This window comes from Salmo salar, chromosome ssa02 (assembly GCF_905237065.1).
Source record: "Salmo salar chromosome ssa02, Ssal_v3.1, whole genome shotgun sequence".
In the NCBI taxonomy this organism is placed as follows: domain Eukaryota; kingdom Metazoa; phylum Chordata; class Actinopteri; order Salmoniformes; family Salmonidae; genus Salmo; species Salmo salar.
This window is the reverse complement of record NC_059443.1, coordinates 58234744-58254731: the sequence shown is the minus strand read 5'-3', so window position 1 is coordinate 58254731 and position 19988 is coordinate 58234744. Positions and strand designations below refer to the sequence as shown.

General features: G+C 44.1%; 1 protein-coding gene across 1 annotated transcript in view; it reads left to right on the top strand.

Annotated features, from left to right (window-relative positions):
• LOC106587111 (growth factor receptor-bound protein 2-like) overlaps positions 1–19988 on the top strand; it is a 32514-nt gene that overhangs the window by 5113 nt on the left and 7413 nt on the right. The window contains exon 2 of the mRNA XM_014175114.2: positions 16377–16474. Within this exon, the coding sequence (XP_014030589.1) occupies positions 16377–16474 (98 nt within the window). The remainder of the gene's footprint in view (positions 1–16376; positions 16475–19988) is intronic.

Here is a 19988-nt window from a genome sequence, read left to right as displayed (position 1 = left end):
TCCTCCAGAAGGAGGAAATGAAGGTGAGCGATGCGGCTGGCTGCACTCCTCCATCTCTCCATTTCTCTCCTCTGTTCTCTTCATCCTGCCGACTGAAGCACTGTTGATGGAGAGAACGAGGCCCTGTTTATTTATTTCCCCTGGCAGAAAGAGAGTGAGTGAAAGATCGAAACAAACTAACAGGTCCCATGTCAGAGCATGTGATCTGCTAGATGTGCTAAAGAAGACCAAGGGAGAACATGTCTAAAGTAAACCCACGTTCCTGTGCCAGGCTCTCTCTTGTCATCTCCCGTCACTGTGTGTACAGAGTTACAGTATATAGAGTTTTCAATTACAGGGCAGAAAAACAAAGTATGATGAAGAGAGGGTGGGATTGCAGACAGAGGTAGACTAGTGTTGAGAAACCTTCTTGATGAGATTAGCGGCTCCGAATCCCAAGACGTATCGTGTTGCCTTACTACACGATGGACACAACTTTAAAAACCCAAAAACCAGACCTAAATTGATAGAACAAGGGTATTTTCAAGCATAAAGCCATCATGTATCAGGTTAGGTTTGTGAACTAATGTCCATGTGTTTTAACAAATCGTGCACTCCCCCTAGGTAAAGTTAGGATGTTCTAACAAATCATGCACTCCCCTCAATACAATGGCAGGGTGTTAAAAACATTTTTGCACCCTCGTCCCCCTGCGGCTACTGCAGCATAGATGATGCTTATTACCCTTGGAAGTGAATCTGACCTAATTACAGTATGAGATCGTCTGACGGGAGGGCTGGCAGTGCACATGTGCACAGAGAGAGATATATACACACACACAGAGTTGTTTCAGTGTAGCTTTGAATAGTTTACTGCTACTGTCTGACCCAGTCGTAAGGCCAAAGGCTGCTCTTATTACCCCTGTGTTCAGGGACCTTTGCTTTGAAGCCATCCTGGAGCCTTGCTTCCTTGTTTACCTGCTTTTCCTCCTGTGTGGTTTGGGATGGGTAGATGCCGAGTTTGCTCCAATTCTGTTGGGAATGTCCTGAGATTTGACATCTAAGGAACGAGGGATTTTAAACTTTCAGGAGAAAAGAGTGACTATCTTTTCAGGTGTGCTCAGAAATGTCCAGACCTCACAACTTGCCAGAGTTTCATTTTGCATGGGTTGACTTCACCCAGTCTTAATTCTCTCCAGGGCTACAGTAGTTGAGGCTCACCACAACACACTCCCTACTGCTCTTTAGCTAAGCGCGTGATCATGGCCCGACAGTGTGAAAAGCAAGACATGTTTTCCTGTCACAGCTAATGCTTCTCTTGACTCTCAGCCTCACAAACGCATGCAAGCAGATACATGAACACACACAACTGTGTCAAGCCCACCCTAGAAAACGCACCCAGACACACACTAAACTAATCCGCAGTGGGACTAGCGTGGGCTCTTCAACATGATGTTTTTCCTCAAAGCTGCGATCCCTAACACCGCTCTGTCTAATGCTTCGGAAACAACCATCTCCTCTCCCACACCTCTCACACACCACACACAGCCTCTCACCCTCTCTACAGTGCTCTTTCAAAGATCCATCTCTAAGCCCAGTCAAATGCTTTAACCATTGATTAAACCTAAACCGGCCTTCTCCCATGTGGACCAAACATACAATACCTTGGCCTGTTAGCTCTATACGGATGGCTTTCTAACTAGAAGCTTTGTTTTCCCTCCCTCCACTGAGCTTTAAAAAATACAAAAGTTTTATCACAACACCCTGAAATGGCTCCCTATTCCCTATATAGTGCACTACTTTTGACCAGAGTCTTATGGGCCCAATCAAAAGTCATGCGCTATATATGAAAATAGGGTTCCATTTTGGATGCGCAAGTTGCCTTTTCACACCTCATTTGTCTTTACTGTGATGTCAATATAGCCACTTCCTGATATTGATTGTTCTCACTCTATTTGTATACTTCCGGGGACTGGAGGGAACAGGCTAAATGCTCACTGCAAGATTATTTACTGGTTTGCTTCAATTCCAGGAAAAGCGTAATTGTTTCAGGAACCGTGGTGTGTGTGTGTGTGTGTGTGTGTGTGTGTGTGTGTGTGTGATAAGTTAAGCATTTTCTTCTTTCCCATCCTGTAATTTGGCCGTCGTGATAGAACACAATTCCATCAACATAATGTGCATGAAGACACCCATAACTTTTGCTTATGTGGTTCCCAAAGTGGAATTTGTTTTATTTATTTATATATAGAAGCTTTTTTTCTCCTACTAAATGTAACAGCATTGTTGCGTTAGGCATTTGTAAAAAAAATAAAAAATAAAAAAAAATCCCTTTGATTGATGATGATGATGATGATGATGATGATCAGGACCTGTTGGTGGTAGTTTTGTGATAACTGCACTGTGATTTTAAATTTAGTGAGGGGGGAAAAACGCTTTTCGGTTAGGGATTTTTTCTTAATGTCAACAATCCAAATTTCACAGCCCTAGTTAAGTTACTACAATAAAGAAGTGAAATATTTCTTCATGAACAGCAAAACAAGCTTACAAATTGTAGAATCAATTTGTAGTACATGTTTTAGCTAGCTAAGCTAGATTCTTTACATCCACTGCACTGGGTTTCACAAGATGACAGTCTGGTTTGCTCAGGAGTCTCTAAAACATTCAACAACACGCATTACAAGTCATACAAATGTGACGTCCATCAGCAAGCTAAATATATGGTTAGTTGGCTAATGTTAGCTAGTCACCTTGTTAAATAGCGGTTTTCGTAAATTAACTTATGACCAATCCTTTCCTGCATTAATATATTCCTCTTAACTGTACATTTTTTCCATGATTTGTTATGACATAATAATTACTTACGTTTGCTTCCATCGTAGTATTTTTGCCAGCCATTTTCCTGAAGCAACTTTAGAGACTTGGGTCACAGTGCTTCATGGGAGTTCTGATAACCACTAGATAGGAAGTCTGCATGTCAATTCGCATCGTTTGGAGGGTCAACTACAGGGCTCAAAGGCACTAACCCTCGCTCAAAGTTGAATTGGAACACCACTCCGACTCGATGTGACTCGCGGGATGGCACAAAACCGGGGGGGCTAAGGCTGGGGGTAACTGGGATTGAGCCCGACGAGGCGGAGCGAGAGGATTTACTGCACCCAAAATCTGTCCACATTTAGAAGATTATTAGTTATTAAGCAAGTGAAGTGTTTTTGTATGGGGGGCAATGAGAGTTTAGTCAAGATAAAAATGTATTCCTATTGTGATATTATGAGGCTTTTTGATCTAATAGACATTTCGTAATGCTTAGCATGTTACGAGTGTACCGACGTAAGTATGATGCGAGTGATATCCCGGCAACTTTGAGAAAAAACACTTTCTATCAGATTGTCACGAGTTCCAACAGGGACAAATCTATGGATATTCATGAGGTTAGCATAGCTTCTCACTCTACATTGAAAACAGGCGGTTGACGTCAACACCCCTCATTTAATATTATAACGAGATCTATACACCAATCACTAGAAAGGAATAGACAGGAGCTCGACAGCCTGCCATTCCGCTCTGTGGATAACGAATCCCATTGTTAGGGATTCGTTGACACTTATCCCGTCATTATATCCAGTATCTCTGGTTATACCCAAACTCTAGTCTATACCCAGAGTTTCTGATGAATTTTGTGACACCACTGCCTCCTCTGAGAAGTAATAGTTACCTCTGAGAAGTAATAGTTACGATGTAATGATCCCGTTACAACCGTTTCTGTACCCATTCGAGCAAAATAACCATATTTTGCAGTTCCAGAAGCCTTGTAGTGTGCGTCTGAGAGTAACCAGGGGAGCAGGGAGGGGGAGAGATGGCAACCATGTTGACTCGCAGTGGTATACTTATTGCTCGTTATTCATCTCGTCTGATTACGTAGTATCTGTCTTGACTGCATCAAACTGAGAGAAATTAGCTTAGCTAGGCTAATTGAGACTACATAACTTTAACTGTGCGGTTTCCATTTCTTTCTATATTAAATCACACCATGCCCAAATGAGTGCATCCGCAAATTGATTTTGTCCCCCCACACCAAACGCGATCACAACACGCAGGTTGAAATATCAAAACAATCTCTGAACCAATTATATTAATTTGGGGACAGGTTGAAAAGCATGAAACATTAATGGCAATTTAGCTAGCTAGATTGCACTTTGGACTTTATAGGGCGATTGGCAACTAACTTTCATAATAAGGGTTATTACCGACCTCAGTTCATCTTTCAATCACCCACGTGGGTATAACCAATGAGGCGATGGCACGTGGGTATATGCTTCTATAAACCAATGAGGAGATGGGAGAGGCAGGACTTGCACCGCATTCAGCGTCACAAATAGAACTGACTTCTATTTTAGCGCTTAGCAACGCAGACGCTCGTTGTCGCACGCGAGCAGTGTGGGTGCAATGATTGAATAACATGTATGTGTACATTTATTTCGCATTCAGATTATTAAGTAGCAGCCTACCTGTTGGCTCTCGGTGTTGTAGCCTGTCCTCATTTAACTTTTAGTTCTGTAATTTTAATTCCATCTTCCATTGATTAGCCTAGAAATCTGCCACACGGAGCCTCTATCTATGAGTGTAGCCTAGTGCCGGTTTGATGACTTCAGAACAGTACTTCCCCTGGTAGTGACTGAGCGAAGGAAATGTGACTGTTACATGTCAAACTGCTATGGAATGAAGGTCCAACTTCAGTACTCCTCCACTTTGAACCACAACTAGAGGATGGGTATGTTACGGGCATATTGTTCTGCTGTTCTCATTTGTTGCTCATATGGTAAGTATGTATTTTTTGCATGAGAAATATAAGGAAAGCTATTACTGCCACCAGTACAGTCATTGTGAAAAACACAAGGCTCGTCGTCAATGAATTGAGTGGTATCCGTTGACAGTTTCTGATGTGCGCAACTGATGTAATGATGTCCCATTCCCTAGGCCTAATTTAGCTCTCCCTACCACTAGTTGCTCCATTTTGAGTGCCACTCCTCCACCGAGCGACCCTCTAAAACGAGGGGGAGGGCTAAGGGGAGGTATTGGGAATAAACCTTCCTCTCTGGTATAACCCTAGTCCTTGTGTGCCAACATACAGTACAGGACTCTCAACCCTAGTCCTTGCGTGCCAACATGCAGTGCAGGACTCTCAACCCTAGTCCTTGCGTGCCAACATGCAGTGCAGGACTCTCAACCCTAGTCCTTGCGTGCCAACATGCAGTGCAGGACTCTCAACCCTAGTCCTTGCGTGCCAACATGCAGTGCAGGACTCTCAACCCTAGTCCTTGCGTGCCAACATGCAGTGCAGGACTCTCAACCCTAGTCCTTGCGTGCCAACATGCAGTACAGGACTCTCAACCCTAGTCCTTGTGTGCCAACATGCAGTGCAGGACTCTCAACCCTAGTCCTTGCGTGCCAACATGCAGTACAGGACTCTCAACCCTAGTCCTTGCGTGCCAACATGCAGTACAGGACTCTCAACCCTAGTCCTTGTGTGCCAACATGCAGTACAGGACTCTCAACCCTAGTCCTTGCGTGCCATGTTTTTGATTGAACTGACCTGGAAGACCAGCTGTGTTAAATTCAATCACTGAACTGATCAATTAGCTCAGTTGGTTAGGTATGTTGCCTAGTTGGGACAAAAAGATGGACTATGTAGACCCTCTGTTGCCTCATGCTGACTCATCCCCAGCTGGTCTCTCATCACCGTGGGTGAGTCAGTTGGCATTAGAGTGCTAACATGCTAGGCAGGCACCCCAACATACAGGACTCGTCTTCTGCTCATCTTCCCGATCAGAGTGACTCATTCCTCCTCTAAGTTACACCTGCGCTCCTTCCCACTAAACAACAGCATACAGTGTTTCCACAAGCACATGGAGTAGCCAGCCAAATCCAAAAAGTAGCCAGCCAGGGTCAGGTTACGACATTTTTGCCGAACAAGCTCTATTTTGGTGGCCTCTGGTACATTCTAATACTGGATAGTTTCTGGCTGAAAATACAATCAGGATATAACACTGATCAAATATTTTCACACTTTTACATTGTTAGTTTCATCAGCTGTTGTGCAATATGATATAAAACACAGGAACAACTTCATTTTGACTGCATTGGGCCTTTAATGCATCCTGTAAGAGTCTGACTTCCACAGGCTTCAGGTATGATTGAACAATGAAGCAGGTGTTAAACATGGGCTTTGCCACACAGAAAGCAGCATTGTCAAAATGTTCATTAAATCAGTAGACCGACAGTATATCTATCTTTTGAAAATAAGTATAATTGGCTTTTAAAACAATTCAAAGCCTACCAGTATGCAAATTAGAGAGCCAAATGAATTGCTCTCTTAGCGATGCGATTTGGTAGACTACTGACGAGTCACTCACTTTAACATCATTGTCTGGCGAGTACTAAAGGACTTCATATTGAAAATACAAACGAGATCTTTAGTTTACTTGTCCCGATGCGACACCATGGACATGTACAGTAACTACGTTGGATGATTTATGAATGGCAAGGATAAATGAGATTGACTTTTCAGGCAGTTCCACACCTTTAAACAAGTCAAGCTTGCTGTTCGTCAGTCAACGCACAGTAAAGAGCCTATGTGCCACCACTCCATGGCTGTTTATGAAACACGCCAGGGTCCAACGGTAGCTTTTTTTCTCACTGGTAAAATTCGTCCAGTTAACGTTGGACCCTGGCAAAAATCTACTGGCCTGAACAGAATTTCTACTGGCCTGGACATGGTGTAGTTCTTAAAGGGATAATTCAGTATCTTGGCAATGAATGTTTGAAGGAAGTTGCTAACTAGCATTAGCACAATTGCTAACTAGCATTAACACAATGGCTGGAAGTCTATGGTAACTGCTAGCATGCTAGTAGGTACCTAGCATTAGCTTGCTAAAACTAACTCCGACTTCCTTCATTGCCAAAACCCAGAAGTATCCCTTTAAATGCACTGGGGTCATGCAGGGCCTATAGGTTGGCATGCTTTCTCTCTATATTCAGCTATTAAGAGGCTACATTTGGTTATTATATGTATTAAAAAGCTGTGTAATATAATTTGGCAATGTAAGTCATTACACTATTCTTTAGAATTGTATTAATTGCATACATTTTTGTTTCTAAAGTATGTCATTTGAGAAGATTTGAAAATAGGACACTGCCTCTTTAAGAGTCCAAAAGACATATGACATGGCTACAGTAGGCTAGCCAAGACTAATTCTACATGTCTTTTTGTAGCTTTCTTTTTGCAGACTACCAACAGTAGCCAGCATATTGCTAGATGTTTACTTTTGTAAATCACTTTCACTAAAAGAAGACCATAGGCTAAGTGGATTTCGACTCATCGTTAGCACTTTATATAGGACGTGCAAATTTATGCTCCATCCCTCCGTGTAAAGAAATTTGACAGCAACCACAGCACACACACACCCCCCCACACCCAAGTACCGAGAGACGGGACAGACAGCAGACTGTCAAACCAGCAGTGTTCCCTGTCATCGCTCACTTTGTAAAGCGTAACCTCGCTCAATAGTTCTCCTCAAAATAGGATCAGTTGCAGTTACCTCTGTAGCATCTGCTCGTCTGTCACCTGGGTTGTGTCAGTTAGCATTACCGCGCTAACTTGTTTATGCTAGCGCTAACGTGCCCGGGCCCGGCTGCCTGCTGTGTCTCCTGTGAGGCGAGAGACATAGTTCGCATTAGCGATACACCAGGGACACTCATCTTGTCTTCATCTTCCCAGCCAGAGTATCAGAGTGACTCATTCTTCCCCTAAGTAACCCCTGTGCTCCTTCACAAGTGGTAGATGTCATACCACTCACTACACCTGTCAGTGGAGCAGGGCAGAGAGCAGGGTAGAGGGGTTAGTTTGTGTGTGTATGCTTTCTGCTTTCTCTCTCAATTTAATGGCTTTATTGGCATGGGAAACATATGTTTACATTGCCAAAGCAAGTGAAATAGATAATAAACACAAGGTATCTCGCTCGGTCGCGCTGTCTCTCTGTCTCTGTCTCTCTCTCTCTCTCTGTCTCTCTCTCTCTCTCTCTCTGTCTCTGTGCTGACCCTGAAACTCTACTGTTGTTGACAGTTTGTAGACATCGATAGAAAGCCCTCCCAGGGGGAGAGAGTGTCTGAGAGGGGCCATCTGGGCAGACTAGATCCTCAGAGGCCTGTCCCCTACACTGAGCCTCTCTCTAGTCTGAGTGGGCTATGTTGTGACTGCCTGTCTAAACCTAATGGGTCTGTTTTTCACACTCTGTCGCTCTTTCTCTCTGTCGTTCTTTCTCCCTCTGTCGCTCTCTCTGTCTCTCTCTTTCTAATCCAGACAGCCCCAATCTGGGATCTTGTTAAAAGTGTCCCAGTGCTGTAGCTGGATTAGTGGTTTAGCTGTCGGTCCTCACCCTTTATCCCCTCCTCCGACACAGGATAAATAGACCTCGTGGATTAGTCCCAAAACAGAGGCTGGGACCAGGGCCAACCGGGCAGAACCAGGACAGGGGACAGAGAGGGACAGAACAGCACACAGCTCTCCAGGAAAGCAAGGCTCCAGCTGCTACAGGCTAGGCTCTTGGCACCATCCAAAATCCCAGAAAACTAGAGGGTTGTGTAATGAGCCTCGATTACCACTGACTTTATCCAAGTGAAGACTTGGATGTGTGGCAACTGGCAATGTAAGATTCATCCCAACTAGAGGATAGTGTAATTGATTACTATGCATCAATGTTTTAGTGTTGCTATTTACATAAAGCAGTAGTTTAGATAATGTAGACACGCTAGGTACCATGTTACTATGCAAAGTATGCATCAATGCTTAATGTTGCTATTTTCATAAAGCAGTAGTTTAGATAATGTAGACACGCTAGGTACCATGTTACTATGCAAAGTATGCATCAATGCTTAATGTTGCTATTTTCATAAAGCAGTAGTTTAGATAATGTAGACACGCTTAGGTACCATGTTACTATGCAAAGTATGCATCAATGCTTAATGTTGCTATTTTCATAAAGCAGTAGTTTAGATAATGTAGACACGCTAGGTACCATGTTACTATGCAAAGTATGCATCAATGCTTAATGTTGCTATTTTCATAAAGCAGTAGTTTGGATAATGTAGACACGCTAGGTACCATGTTACTATGCAAAGTATGCATCAATGCTTAATGTTGCTATTTTTATAAAGCAGTGGGTTGGAAAATGTTAGACATGTCATAGTTGTTTGTATTCAGAGGTCTAAACAGATGCAAATCACTGTACTGTACATGGAAATGCACCACTTTGTTCACTGTACCAATTCCTACAGTATGCTTCTATAAATCGGTGCTTAAAGCAATATTTGTACATTTTTGTGGAGACAAAGCAGATTCTTGTGAGTTTATGTAGAGCCTCTTCGTGGAAAGAAATATACTGACCAAAAGTATAAATGCAACATGTAGTGTTGACCCCATGTTTCATGAGCTAAAATAAAAGATCCCAGAAATGTTCCATATGCACAAAAAGCTTATTTCTCTAAAATGTTGTGCAGAAATGTTTACGTCCCTGTTAGTGAGCATTGCTCCTTTGCCAAGAGAATCAATCCATCTGACAGGTGTGGCATATCAATAAGCTGATCAATAAGCTTGGGCAGGCAAGAGCTACGAACAACAAACACAATTGCATTTTATCGATGGCAATTTGAATGCATGGAGATACCGTGATGAGATCCTGAGGCTCGTTGTCGTGCCGTTCATCCGCTGCCATCACCTCATGTTTCAGCATTATAATGCACGGGCCCCATGTCACAAGGAACTGTACACAATTCCTGGAAGCTGAGAATATCGCAGTTCTTCCATGGCCTGCATACTCACCAGACATGTCACCCATTGAGCATGTTTGGGATGCTCTGGATCGACGTGAACGACAGCGGGTTCCAGTTCCTGCCAATATCCAGAAACTTTACAAGCCATTGAAGAGTAGTAGGACACCATTCCACAGGCCACAATCGACAGCCTGGACAACTCTATGCGAAGGAGATGTCATGCTGCATGAGGCAAGTGGTGGTCATCAGATGCTGGCTTTCGGATCCACGCCCCTACCTTTTTTTTAAGGTATCTGTGACCAACCGATGCATATCTGTATTCCCAGTCATGTGAAATCCATAGATTAGGGCCTAATGAGTTTATTTAAATTGACTGATTCCCTTATATGAACTGTAACCTAGTAAAATCTTTGAAGTTGTTGCGTGATGCGTTCAATATTTTTGTTCAGTGCACGCTCCCCCCTGCAGTTCATCAATTTTCTTGTCTGCTCTGATTCCCAACGTGCGAACACACACACTCTGATTCCCCTCACATAGTTCATTAAGTTTTCTGTCAGGTATCGCCCGTCTGTTTCTCCACACACCTCCACGGACATCTTGGATGTTTATCGCTCTGGGAGAAAGATAAGCTTACCTCCTGTGTGTCGTGTGTAAGTGTGCGTGTTTCTCTCTCAGAATTTTTCTCTCTCTATCTCTCTCTCTTTCATTATGCTCAATTTTTCTCTCTCCTTCCTTCTCGTCTACCATCTCATGTATATTCATGACGCACCAGAAAACAGTATTCGCCCTGAATGCCTTGTTCCCTGGCTGGTTGTGGATACAGAACAGGCTCACACACATACACACATTCCCCCCCACTCAAACACCACACAGAAGTCTCTCTTGTCGGAGGAGAGGAACCCCCTGTGGATATGCTTTAGATTTAAGAGCATGGTGTCTGCTGAGTTGTTGCCCCGATTGAATTCACATCCCAGGTTATAATCATGCAGTTTGATTCCTTCCCAATCCTCTCTGGACTACACTATGCAGTGGCAAAATACCCCTCTCTTCTACCTCCCTCCCCCTCTCTTCCATCCTTCTACTCCTTGTCCACCATGAGAGAGAGAGGACTGACTAACTGACTATGTGGTTTTGCCATTGACAGGCGTGTTCCACTCCCATGGTGAAGCGTGTTAACCGGGTACTTCCTCCCAGGTCACTTTATCTCATGTCACGTACAGTCCCATCTGGTGTCCGTTCCTCCTGAAAAACCACAGTGGTTCTTCACACAAACTGTAACACTTGGTCAGGGCACGGCGGCTGCAGCAGTAATGGGGCCATCACAAGACTTATCACGTCTGGTTTAGGAGATGACAGGATGAGGATTTGGGATGATCATGATGGTGTGTGTGTGTGGCAGCTGTGAAGGAGATTACTCCGAGGCCTGATCTTGTAAATGTAACCGCATCAACGCCCTTACAGAGGTTTGCAACGAGATCCATCCAGAGGACTGTGCCTCAGCCACGACCAGTAACACTCTGTGAGGTGATTACCATACTGAGGTATATCATTCACTACAGCCACTGTCTAAGGTTCTGCATGCTGAATGGGAAGCATGGCGCTTATAGCTTCACCCTCCGTTAGCACGGTGGTTGCTGATGACATAGCCTATACATATCATATTGTCATTGTGCTTCGGTATAGAAAATACAGAGAAGTGGCGACAGAATGGGGGGGACAGGGATAGAGAGAAGGAGAGGTAGTACAGAGAGAAAAGGGAGATGAAGCAGGACACAGAGGGGTATCAAGAAGGGTGGAGACAGAGAGAGAATGCATCATTGTATGCGACAGGAAGAAAGAGCTAGGAGAGACAGATGTGTGTGTGCATGTCATTGCGCCAGCCAGTCAGCCTTTTGTGACAGCTAGGCTACCTCTGTTTCTGTCCCAAGGCCTGATACGATCAAACTAGCAGATGGTATTATAGCACTGAGTGGTGTGGTCTCATTTCATGAAGTTGACAGACAGTTTTATGTTTTTCCAGCTTTAAAACCCATTACCGGTCTCTGTTATGGGAAGTCCAAACTGAATTAGACAGCCACTGATGAAACGATGTACTGTACAACAAAATGTACTGTTAATGGTAGCCAGAAAAAAGACATTGACTGAAACAGTCTTTATTGCCGTGTCGGATGGGTTTTACTAGTCTGTTTTGTTTCTCATTCTTTGAAGTGCGCTTGTCTTTATTTGGCTTTAACAAATCCCTGGCTCAAATTCACTTTGCTATAGTGCCAAATGCATGGCCACGTTGCCTTTTCTTTTTTCATAACATGCTCTCAAAGTCTGCATAGGAATTAAAAACAATGGGATAATAAAGTTATATCCTTCCAAACCATGGATTAGATGTGTTTTAAGAGAAACTCTCTCTCTTACGTCTTACTCTTATGATTGTGTTGGAAGGGTTAATGTGAAGGGCGTTCCTAGTTCTTACTGGTCAGCAAGGAAGGTGGAGAGTGTCCACATTGCTTCCAGTATAGAGTCCAGTACCCTTCTGTTGTTCCACCTGTTATGACCCCCATACCACACACACTCACATACAGGATGCAGCCTCTACTTCTGTGTACTTGTCTCCTTCTCCCTCTACGTTCTCTCTCGCTCTCTCTCCGTCAGCACTAGCTCCTTGTTTCCTAGCATTGGTGTAATTAGTTTTATCAGCAGCCGGAGCTCCTGCCTCGCTCATGGGAGGGAGAGGACTGTCATTATATCCCTCATTTCCTTCCCTCCAGTGCACGCACACACACACACTGTTGCACATTTCCACACAGACATGGGATTGCGCAGGCACACACACAGGGATGTACTCACCCACGCAAACACCCACGCACACTCCCACAGAGAGACACACACACACACACACACACACACACACACACACACACACACTGGCACAGAGACATTAGCTCATCCTCTCCCTCAGAGATTCATGTGTGAGCAGTATTCAGTCATACTAGAGGCCCTACATGTGTCTGTCAGGACTGGATTGGCTCTGACTCTTCACAAGGTTACAGCACCGCTCCTCTCTTCATCACTAGCAGTAGCTATCACTTTAGAATCCTGCTCAGGCCAACACAGCCCCCAGGGTACAGACTGGGTGAGTCACCAGTACTGAGCAGCTGGGCGTGTGTGTCTGGGAGGGGGTGGAACTGTGTCACACTGTCTTTCTCTCTCTCCCCTCCCCTCTCTCTCTCTGTGTATGTTTATCTCCTGCATTCTCAACCTGTGTGTATTTATTACCGTGTTTTGGGGTGTGAGGTCATGCGGAGTTTAGAGGGACAGCCGGCCAGTGTTAGAAAGGGGCATGGGCCAAACACACACTGCGCTGGTCGTGCTATGGGAGGTGCTGACTGTGTGTGATTGGCAGATTGGGAAGCAGTCAGAGGCCAGCAGTAGACCCACACCAGCATCCCTCAGAACAAATAAGGGTATCCACCCCCTCATCTGTCACTGTGTGTGTGTGTGTGTGTGTGTGTGTGTGTGTGTGTGTGTGTGTGTGTGTGTGTGTGTGTGTGTGTGTGTGTGTGTGTGTGTGTGTGTGTGTGTGTGTGGTATGCTTGCTTATTTGTCTTAAACCCCTCATCTCTGCCAATGGGGGATTTGAATTCAATAGAACAGAAATTGGGGCAGATTTTGCATATATTCAGATTTCTCTCCACAGGAAAAGGAGGTCAGCTAGTACAACACTGGTTCCTTGTTATAGTTATTTTTGGAACAAATATCTATGGTAAACAGTGGGGCAATTCCATGGTAACAGAATGATGCTGAGACTCCCAGTTTTTCACTTTAAAATGTATGTTAAACAAAAGCAGTCAACTTTTTGCACAAAAATGACATTTAACAATTTCCACGGAACATTTTACAAAAACCCATTTTCTTAAAGAACAGTGCAGATTCAAAGTTTGACAGAATGATGGCACAAACAGCACAAACCGTAATTCTGTTACCAAACTGTGCAGCTGCACAGGCCAAGTAGATGTGTTTTTGTAATATTTTCAGTAGAAATTGTTAAAGTCGTCCTTGTGCGTGGAGTTGTATGGTTTAACTTTGCAATCATTGTTTTTTGTTTGACGTGCATTTTAAAGTGAAACATCTGACTCTCAGCCTCATTCTGTTATCGTCAAATTGCTCAGTAGTAGAGTTGGGGAAGATCATGGTACAACAGAAAGCATTTTAGGAATCACTAGCACAGTTAAAATTGGCCCATATGTGACATCACAAATGCCTATACATTTCTAACCCACTATTATTTACATTAGGAAGCCTAAAATATAACCCATGTCTTTTTTTCCCTGCTTGGTGCACATTGTTTCCTGTCCTCTGTGTTTACAGTGGCAGTCCATTTCACTTGTGGCCTGGTAAGAGTGGCGCCATAGCCCCATGGCAGAGACAGCGAGAAAAAGCTAAGATTAATGGGTGTTTACTGAGACCAGCGAAGGCTAAGAGACTGAGCCTGGCCATTTCTCTCCACTAAGATGACTGGTCATCCACCGTAGAGTGTGGAGACACTGTGGGAGACGATGGAGGCCCCACTCCCCAGTCACATCGGTCTTCTGTATGATGGTCTTGCTTGTGGGAGACAATGCAGTCCCATGCTGAAGCTGAGTTGGTTTGGAATCAGACGGGGACGGAGTAATAAAGAGTGGAGGTGTAAGGCCATGTGTTTGAACTAATCTGTCTAGGTAGAAGTTGCCTTTAGACACACAAGCAATTTTTCACTCAAACAAACTCATCCAGAAAGAGCAATTCTACCAAGACGCATACTACTACTTCTCCAACTCACACCTAAAATCCAATTCATGTTCTATCAACCGGAATCCTCTTCCATCCAACCCTAAAAACCCATCTAACTCCAGAGTGTTTGGTCGTTGTCTCTCTGAGAGCTCTCAAGGTGTCGAAAGCCTTCCACAGTGATGTTGACTCCAATGCATCCCACAGTTGTGTCAAGTTGGCCGGATGTCCTTGTACCATTCCAAGGAGAGTTTTAAGTTCCTCGGCGTTCACATCACGGACAAACTGAAATGGTCCACCCACACAGACAGCGTGGTGAAGAAGGCGCAGCAGCGCCTCTTCAACCTCAGGAGGCTGAAGAAATTTGGCTTGTCGCCAAAAACACTCACAAACTTTTACAGATGCACAATCGAGAGCATCTTGTCGGGCTGTATCACCGCCTGGTACGGCAGCTGCTCCGCCTATAACCGGAAGGCTCTCCAGAGGGTAGTGAGGTCTGCACAACACATCACCGGGTGCAAACTACCTGCCCTCCAGGACACCTACACCACCCGATGTCACAGGAAGGCCAAAAAGATAATCAAGGACAGCAACCACCCGAGCCACTGCCTGTTCACCCCGCTATCATCCAGAAGGCGAGGTCAGTACAGGTGCATCAAAGCTGGAACCGAGAGACTGAAAAACAGCTTCTATATCAAGGCCATCAGACTGTTAAACAGTCATCACTAACATTGAGTGGCTGCTACCAACATACTGACTCAACTCTAGCCACTTTAATAAAGGGAAAATGGATGTAATCAATTTATTACTTGCCACTTTTTTATATTATTTATATTAGATAATGTTTACATAACCTACATTATTCATCTTATATGTATATACTGTATGCCATACCATCTACTGCATCTTGCCATCTTGATGTAATTAGATGCATCACTAGCCACTTTAAACAATGCCACTTTGTTTTCATAACCTATATTACTCATCTCATATGTATATACTGTACTCTATACCATCTACTGCATCTTGGAATTCCTGATGTATCACTAGCCACCTTAAACAATGCTGCTTTATATGTTTTCATACCCTACAATACTCATCTCATATGTATATACTGTACTCCATACCATATATTACATCTTGCCTATGCCGTTCGGCAATCACTCATTTATATATTTTTATGTACATATTCGTATTCATTCCTTTACACTTGTGTGTACAAGGTAGTTGTTGTGGAATTGGTAGATTACTTGTTAGATATTACTGCATGGTCGGAACTAGAAGCACAAGCATTTCGCTACACTTGCATTAACACCTGCTAACCATGTGTATGTGACAAATACATTTGATTTGATACACACGGGAAACTGTTGTGTGATAAACCCAGCAGCGTTGCGGTTCTTGACACGCTCAATCCGGTGCGCCTGGCACCTACTACCATACCCTGTTCAAGGGCACTTTTGTCTTACACAATTCATGTCATAAGGCTTAAAATCCTTCTTTAACCTGTCTCCTCCCCTTCATTTACACTGATTTGAAATGGATTTAACAAGTGACATCAATCAGGGGTCATAGACTGACCAGGTGAATCCAGCTGAAAGCTGTCATGGAAAGAGCAGTTCCTAATGTTTTGTTCACTCAGTGTATGTACATGGCAATACATGAATGTAGAGGATATTTCCTTAAATGTGGCTTTCATGTACCCACTATGTCAGTGGGTTTTTATAGTGTGGTCTTAATGTTTGTCACGGCCATGCTTATAACCATTTGTGACTCTTTGACCCAGCTCTCTTCCCTCTGTTTTGTGTCTTCAGGTTTTGAATGAAGAATGCGACCAGAACTGGTACAAGGCAGAGCTGAATGGGAAGGAAGGCTTCATCCCCAAGAACTACATAGAAATGAAGGGACACCCGTAAGTATGAGCCAGCCTTCGATACCAGTTGCCCTATCTGAGCCTGCCACAAGTCCACATGAAACTGGAGAGCCAAAATGGCAGCGTTCACCTCCCCCAAATGACTTCATGTTTAACCTGGAGCTCAAAATGGGGGTATCAAACGTGAGGTTCTAATGTTGGTTCCAGTACTAGTTTGTCAAGTGTCTTTTTTCCAAAGGGCATTTATTTGTGCTAAATATCAGAAGAAAAGTAACTTCATAGACAGTTTTACTTCTCTAGTTCCCATGGTTAGAACCATTCAGAAGACACTGGAACCAGAGTCTAGCGAACTCCTGTGGCTAGGATAAATGCTCCTCTGGTCTGAAGATAAGGGGGATAAAGGTCTCCTCATGTTGCTGCTGTGGTCTGGAAGCTAGCCTGGAAGCGACCCTGCTTTCTAGATCTGATTTGTGGTTTATAGGCCTCTGAGATCCATGTGGTCGCAGGGTTGTCGGTTTGGCAACCCAGAATCCCTCATCATGTGGCGTCGTCAGTCCTGATTCCAGAGTCTGTTTCTGCTGCGTCAGACCTATTAGGTTTTCCCCCACAATCGCCCTCTGGCCCAATATAGCCTATATAGAGCTTTCTACATACCCTCTACTTAACATACAGTGCATTGGGAAAGTATACAGACCCCTTGACTTTTTCCACATTCTGTTACATTACAGCCTTATTCTAAAATGGATGAAATAGTTTTTTTTTTCACTCAATCTACACACAATACCCCATAATGAAAAAGCAAAAAAAAAAAAGACATTTTTAGCAAATGTATATAGAGAAAATATCTATCATAAGTATTCAGACCTTTTACTCAGTACTTTGTTGAAGCACATTTGGCAGCAATTACAGCCTCGAGTCTTCTTGGGTATGACGCTACAAGCTTGGCACACCTGTATTTGGGGAGTTTCTTCCATTCTTCTCTGCAGATCCTCTCAAGCTCGGTCAGGTTGGATGGGGAGCGTCGCTGCACAGTTGATTGGTGGAGTGCTGCAGAGATGGTTGTCCTTCTGCAAGGTTCTCCCATCTCCACAGAGGAATTCTAGAGCTCTGTCAGCGTGACCATCGGATTCTTGGTCACCTCCCTGACCAAGGCCCTTCTCCCCCGATTGCTCAGTTTAGCTGGGCGGCCAGCTCTAGGAAGAGTCTTGGTGGTTCCAAACTTCTTCCATTTAAGAATGATGGAGGCCACTGTGTTGTTGGGGATCTTCAATGCTGCAGACATTTCTTTGGCACCCTTCCCCAGATCTGTGCCTCGACACAATACTGTCTCTGAGCTTGGCTTGGTTTTTGCTCTGACGTGCACTGTCAACTGTGGGACCTTATATAAACAGGTGTGTGCCTTTCAAAATCATGTCCAATCAATTTAATTTACCAAAGGCGGACTCCAATCAAGTTGTAGAAACATGTCAAGGATGATCAATGGAAACAGGATGCACTTGAGCTCAATTTCCAGTCTCCTAGCAAAGGGTCTTTATACTTATGTAAATAAGGTATTTCTGTTTTTTATTTTTGATAAATTTGCAAAAAAATATAAACTTTTCGGGTTGTCATTATGGGGTATTGTGTGTAGATTGAGGAAAAAATATAATTTAATAAATTTTAGTATAGGGCTGTAAAGTAACAATGTGGAAAAGGTGAAGGGGTCAAAATACTTTCCGAATGCACTGTAGGCCCTATTGTTTCAATATGGGGCACCGTTTCTAACATGCTATATTTTGTAAAGAATATGACTTCAGCCGAGCAACAGGGCTTTTGTGTAACTGTCAGATGGGAGATGGATTGTATTGTAACTGTCCTACATTTGCCCTTTCTACATAAACTTAAAGGTCACTAAATGGATCCTATTCTGAGGTAGCCACTAAATAGAGATGGATTGTACTTTATATTCTACAGACACACACAGTAGCAAAGAGGGGCTTTGTCTTGTATAGTTGTCAGCTGTGTGAGAACGCCTTCCCCACCGCTGCCACCTGTTCTCAGGGCTGTGAGGGCTCTCACACCGCAACCAATCAGAGACAGAGGGCCCTATTATAGCAGTCAGGAAGAGACTGTCCATTAGCTTTAAGGATCCTATGACTGATTGGTCAGCTGGGCCTAAATACAGGAGGGAGGGAATCACCTGCTCTATAGAGGAGCAGCTGGTGGAGGAGGGTCCATGATAGCAGGCAGGCAGATGGTGGGGCTGGATATGAAGAAAAAAAAAACAGTACTCACTTCACTCTGGGTCTGGCCTTGACCTGGTTACATCCACCACGGTTGCTGTTACCATGCTGGAAAGGATCATGTCAGGAGAAGATAGCCAAGTCACAACAGTATGGTTTGGTTCGGCTCAATAGTGTGTAAAGGGCTTAGACTCCCTTATGGAAGCCTGCTAGCCGTGGATGTCAGTGTGACCACATCAAAGAGCAGCACTCCCCTACCACAAAGCAGGAAGGACCGGGATAATAGGAGGATATCCACATTATCTCTCTACACACAGTGTTACTGTTACCTCAGGGTGTTACCTCATGGAGATCAGAGCACTGTGGATGAGGGGGTTAGAGTTCTGTCATCCCTAAGCCTGTTTGCGTGTGAACACCAGGCACAAAGAATAGCATTGCTAAATACTGAAGGCTTGTGGGTTGAAACCAATGGCCCAGAGATGCTAGTGCTACCTAACAGGTCAATGTGTGTGTGTACACATGTAATGGACTGAACTTGTTCTACTCGTATCTGTCATCTTTACCCAGCCGGCAAAACTAGCCGGTGGGTATGTGACTACCGGCTTGTGACACTGTTTGAGGACTCTGCCCTGATGATGATACTGTATGTGAAACCTGGCTATATTATCATTCCCTCATGAGGAACAGCTGGAGTTGATCAGGTCCTCTGGCTTTGTCATGTTGTCTGAGCTCACAAACGAACAAGCTAAGCGGCTTAGCGCTAGCACTCACCTGCACTGACATGATCTACTGCAGAGGCTGTGGCTATTGGCTAAGCCAAGGGTATGCTATCGCTAAGATAAGCTACAGTATATGGTAAGGCTAAGCTATATGGCTAAATTAAGCTATATAGATAAAGCTCAGGGTGTGTATGCTTTCACTGGAGATAGAGGCAAACATTATGTGTTGCAACACCTTTGTTGGCACATTGTGACATAACACCTTTATCTAGACAGTAAAATTCCACACCTGACGAGTCACAGAAGGAAAGGGAGGTCCCACACACCATCACACACTACACCCATGCGGAAACACACACACACACACACACACACACACACACACACACACACACAGTGACACACACAGTGACACACACAGTGACACACAGTGACACACACACACACACACACACACACACACACAGTGACACACACACACACACAGTGACACACACACACACACACACACAGTGACACACACACACACACACACACACACACACACACACAGTGACACACACACTCTGTATGGAGTATCCATGGGGGTTGGTGACTGACCGCTGGTATTGG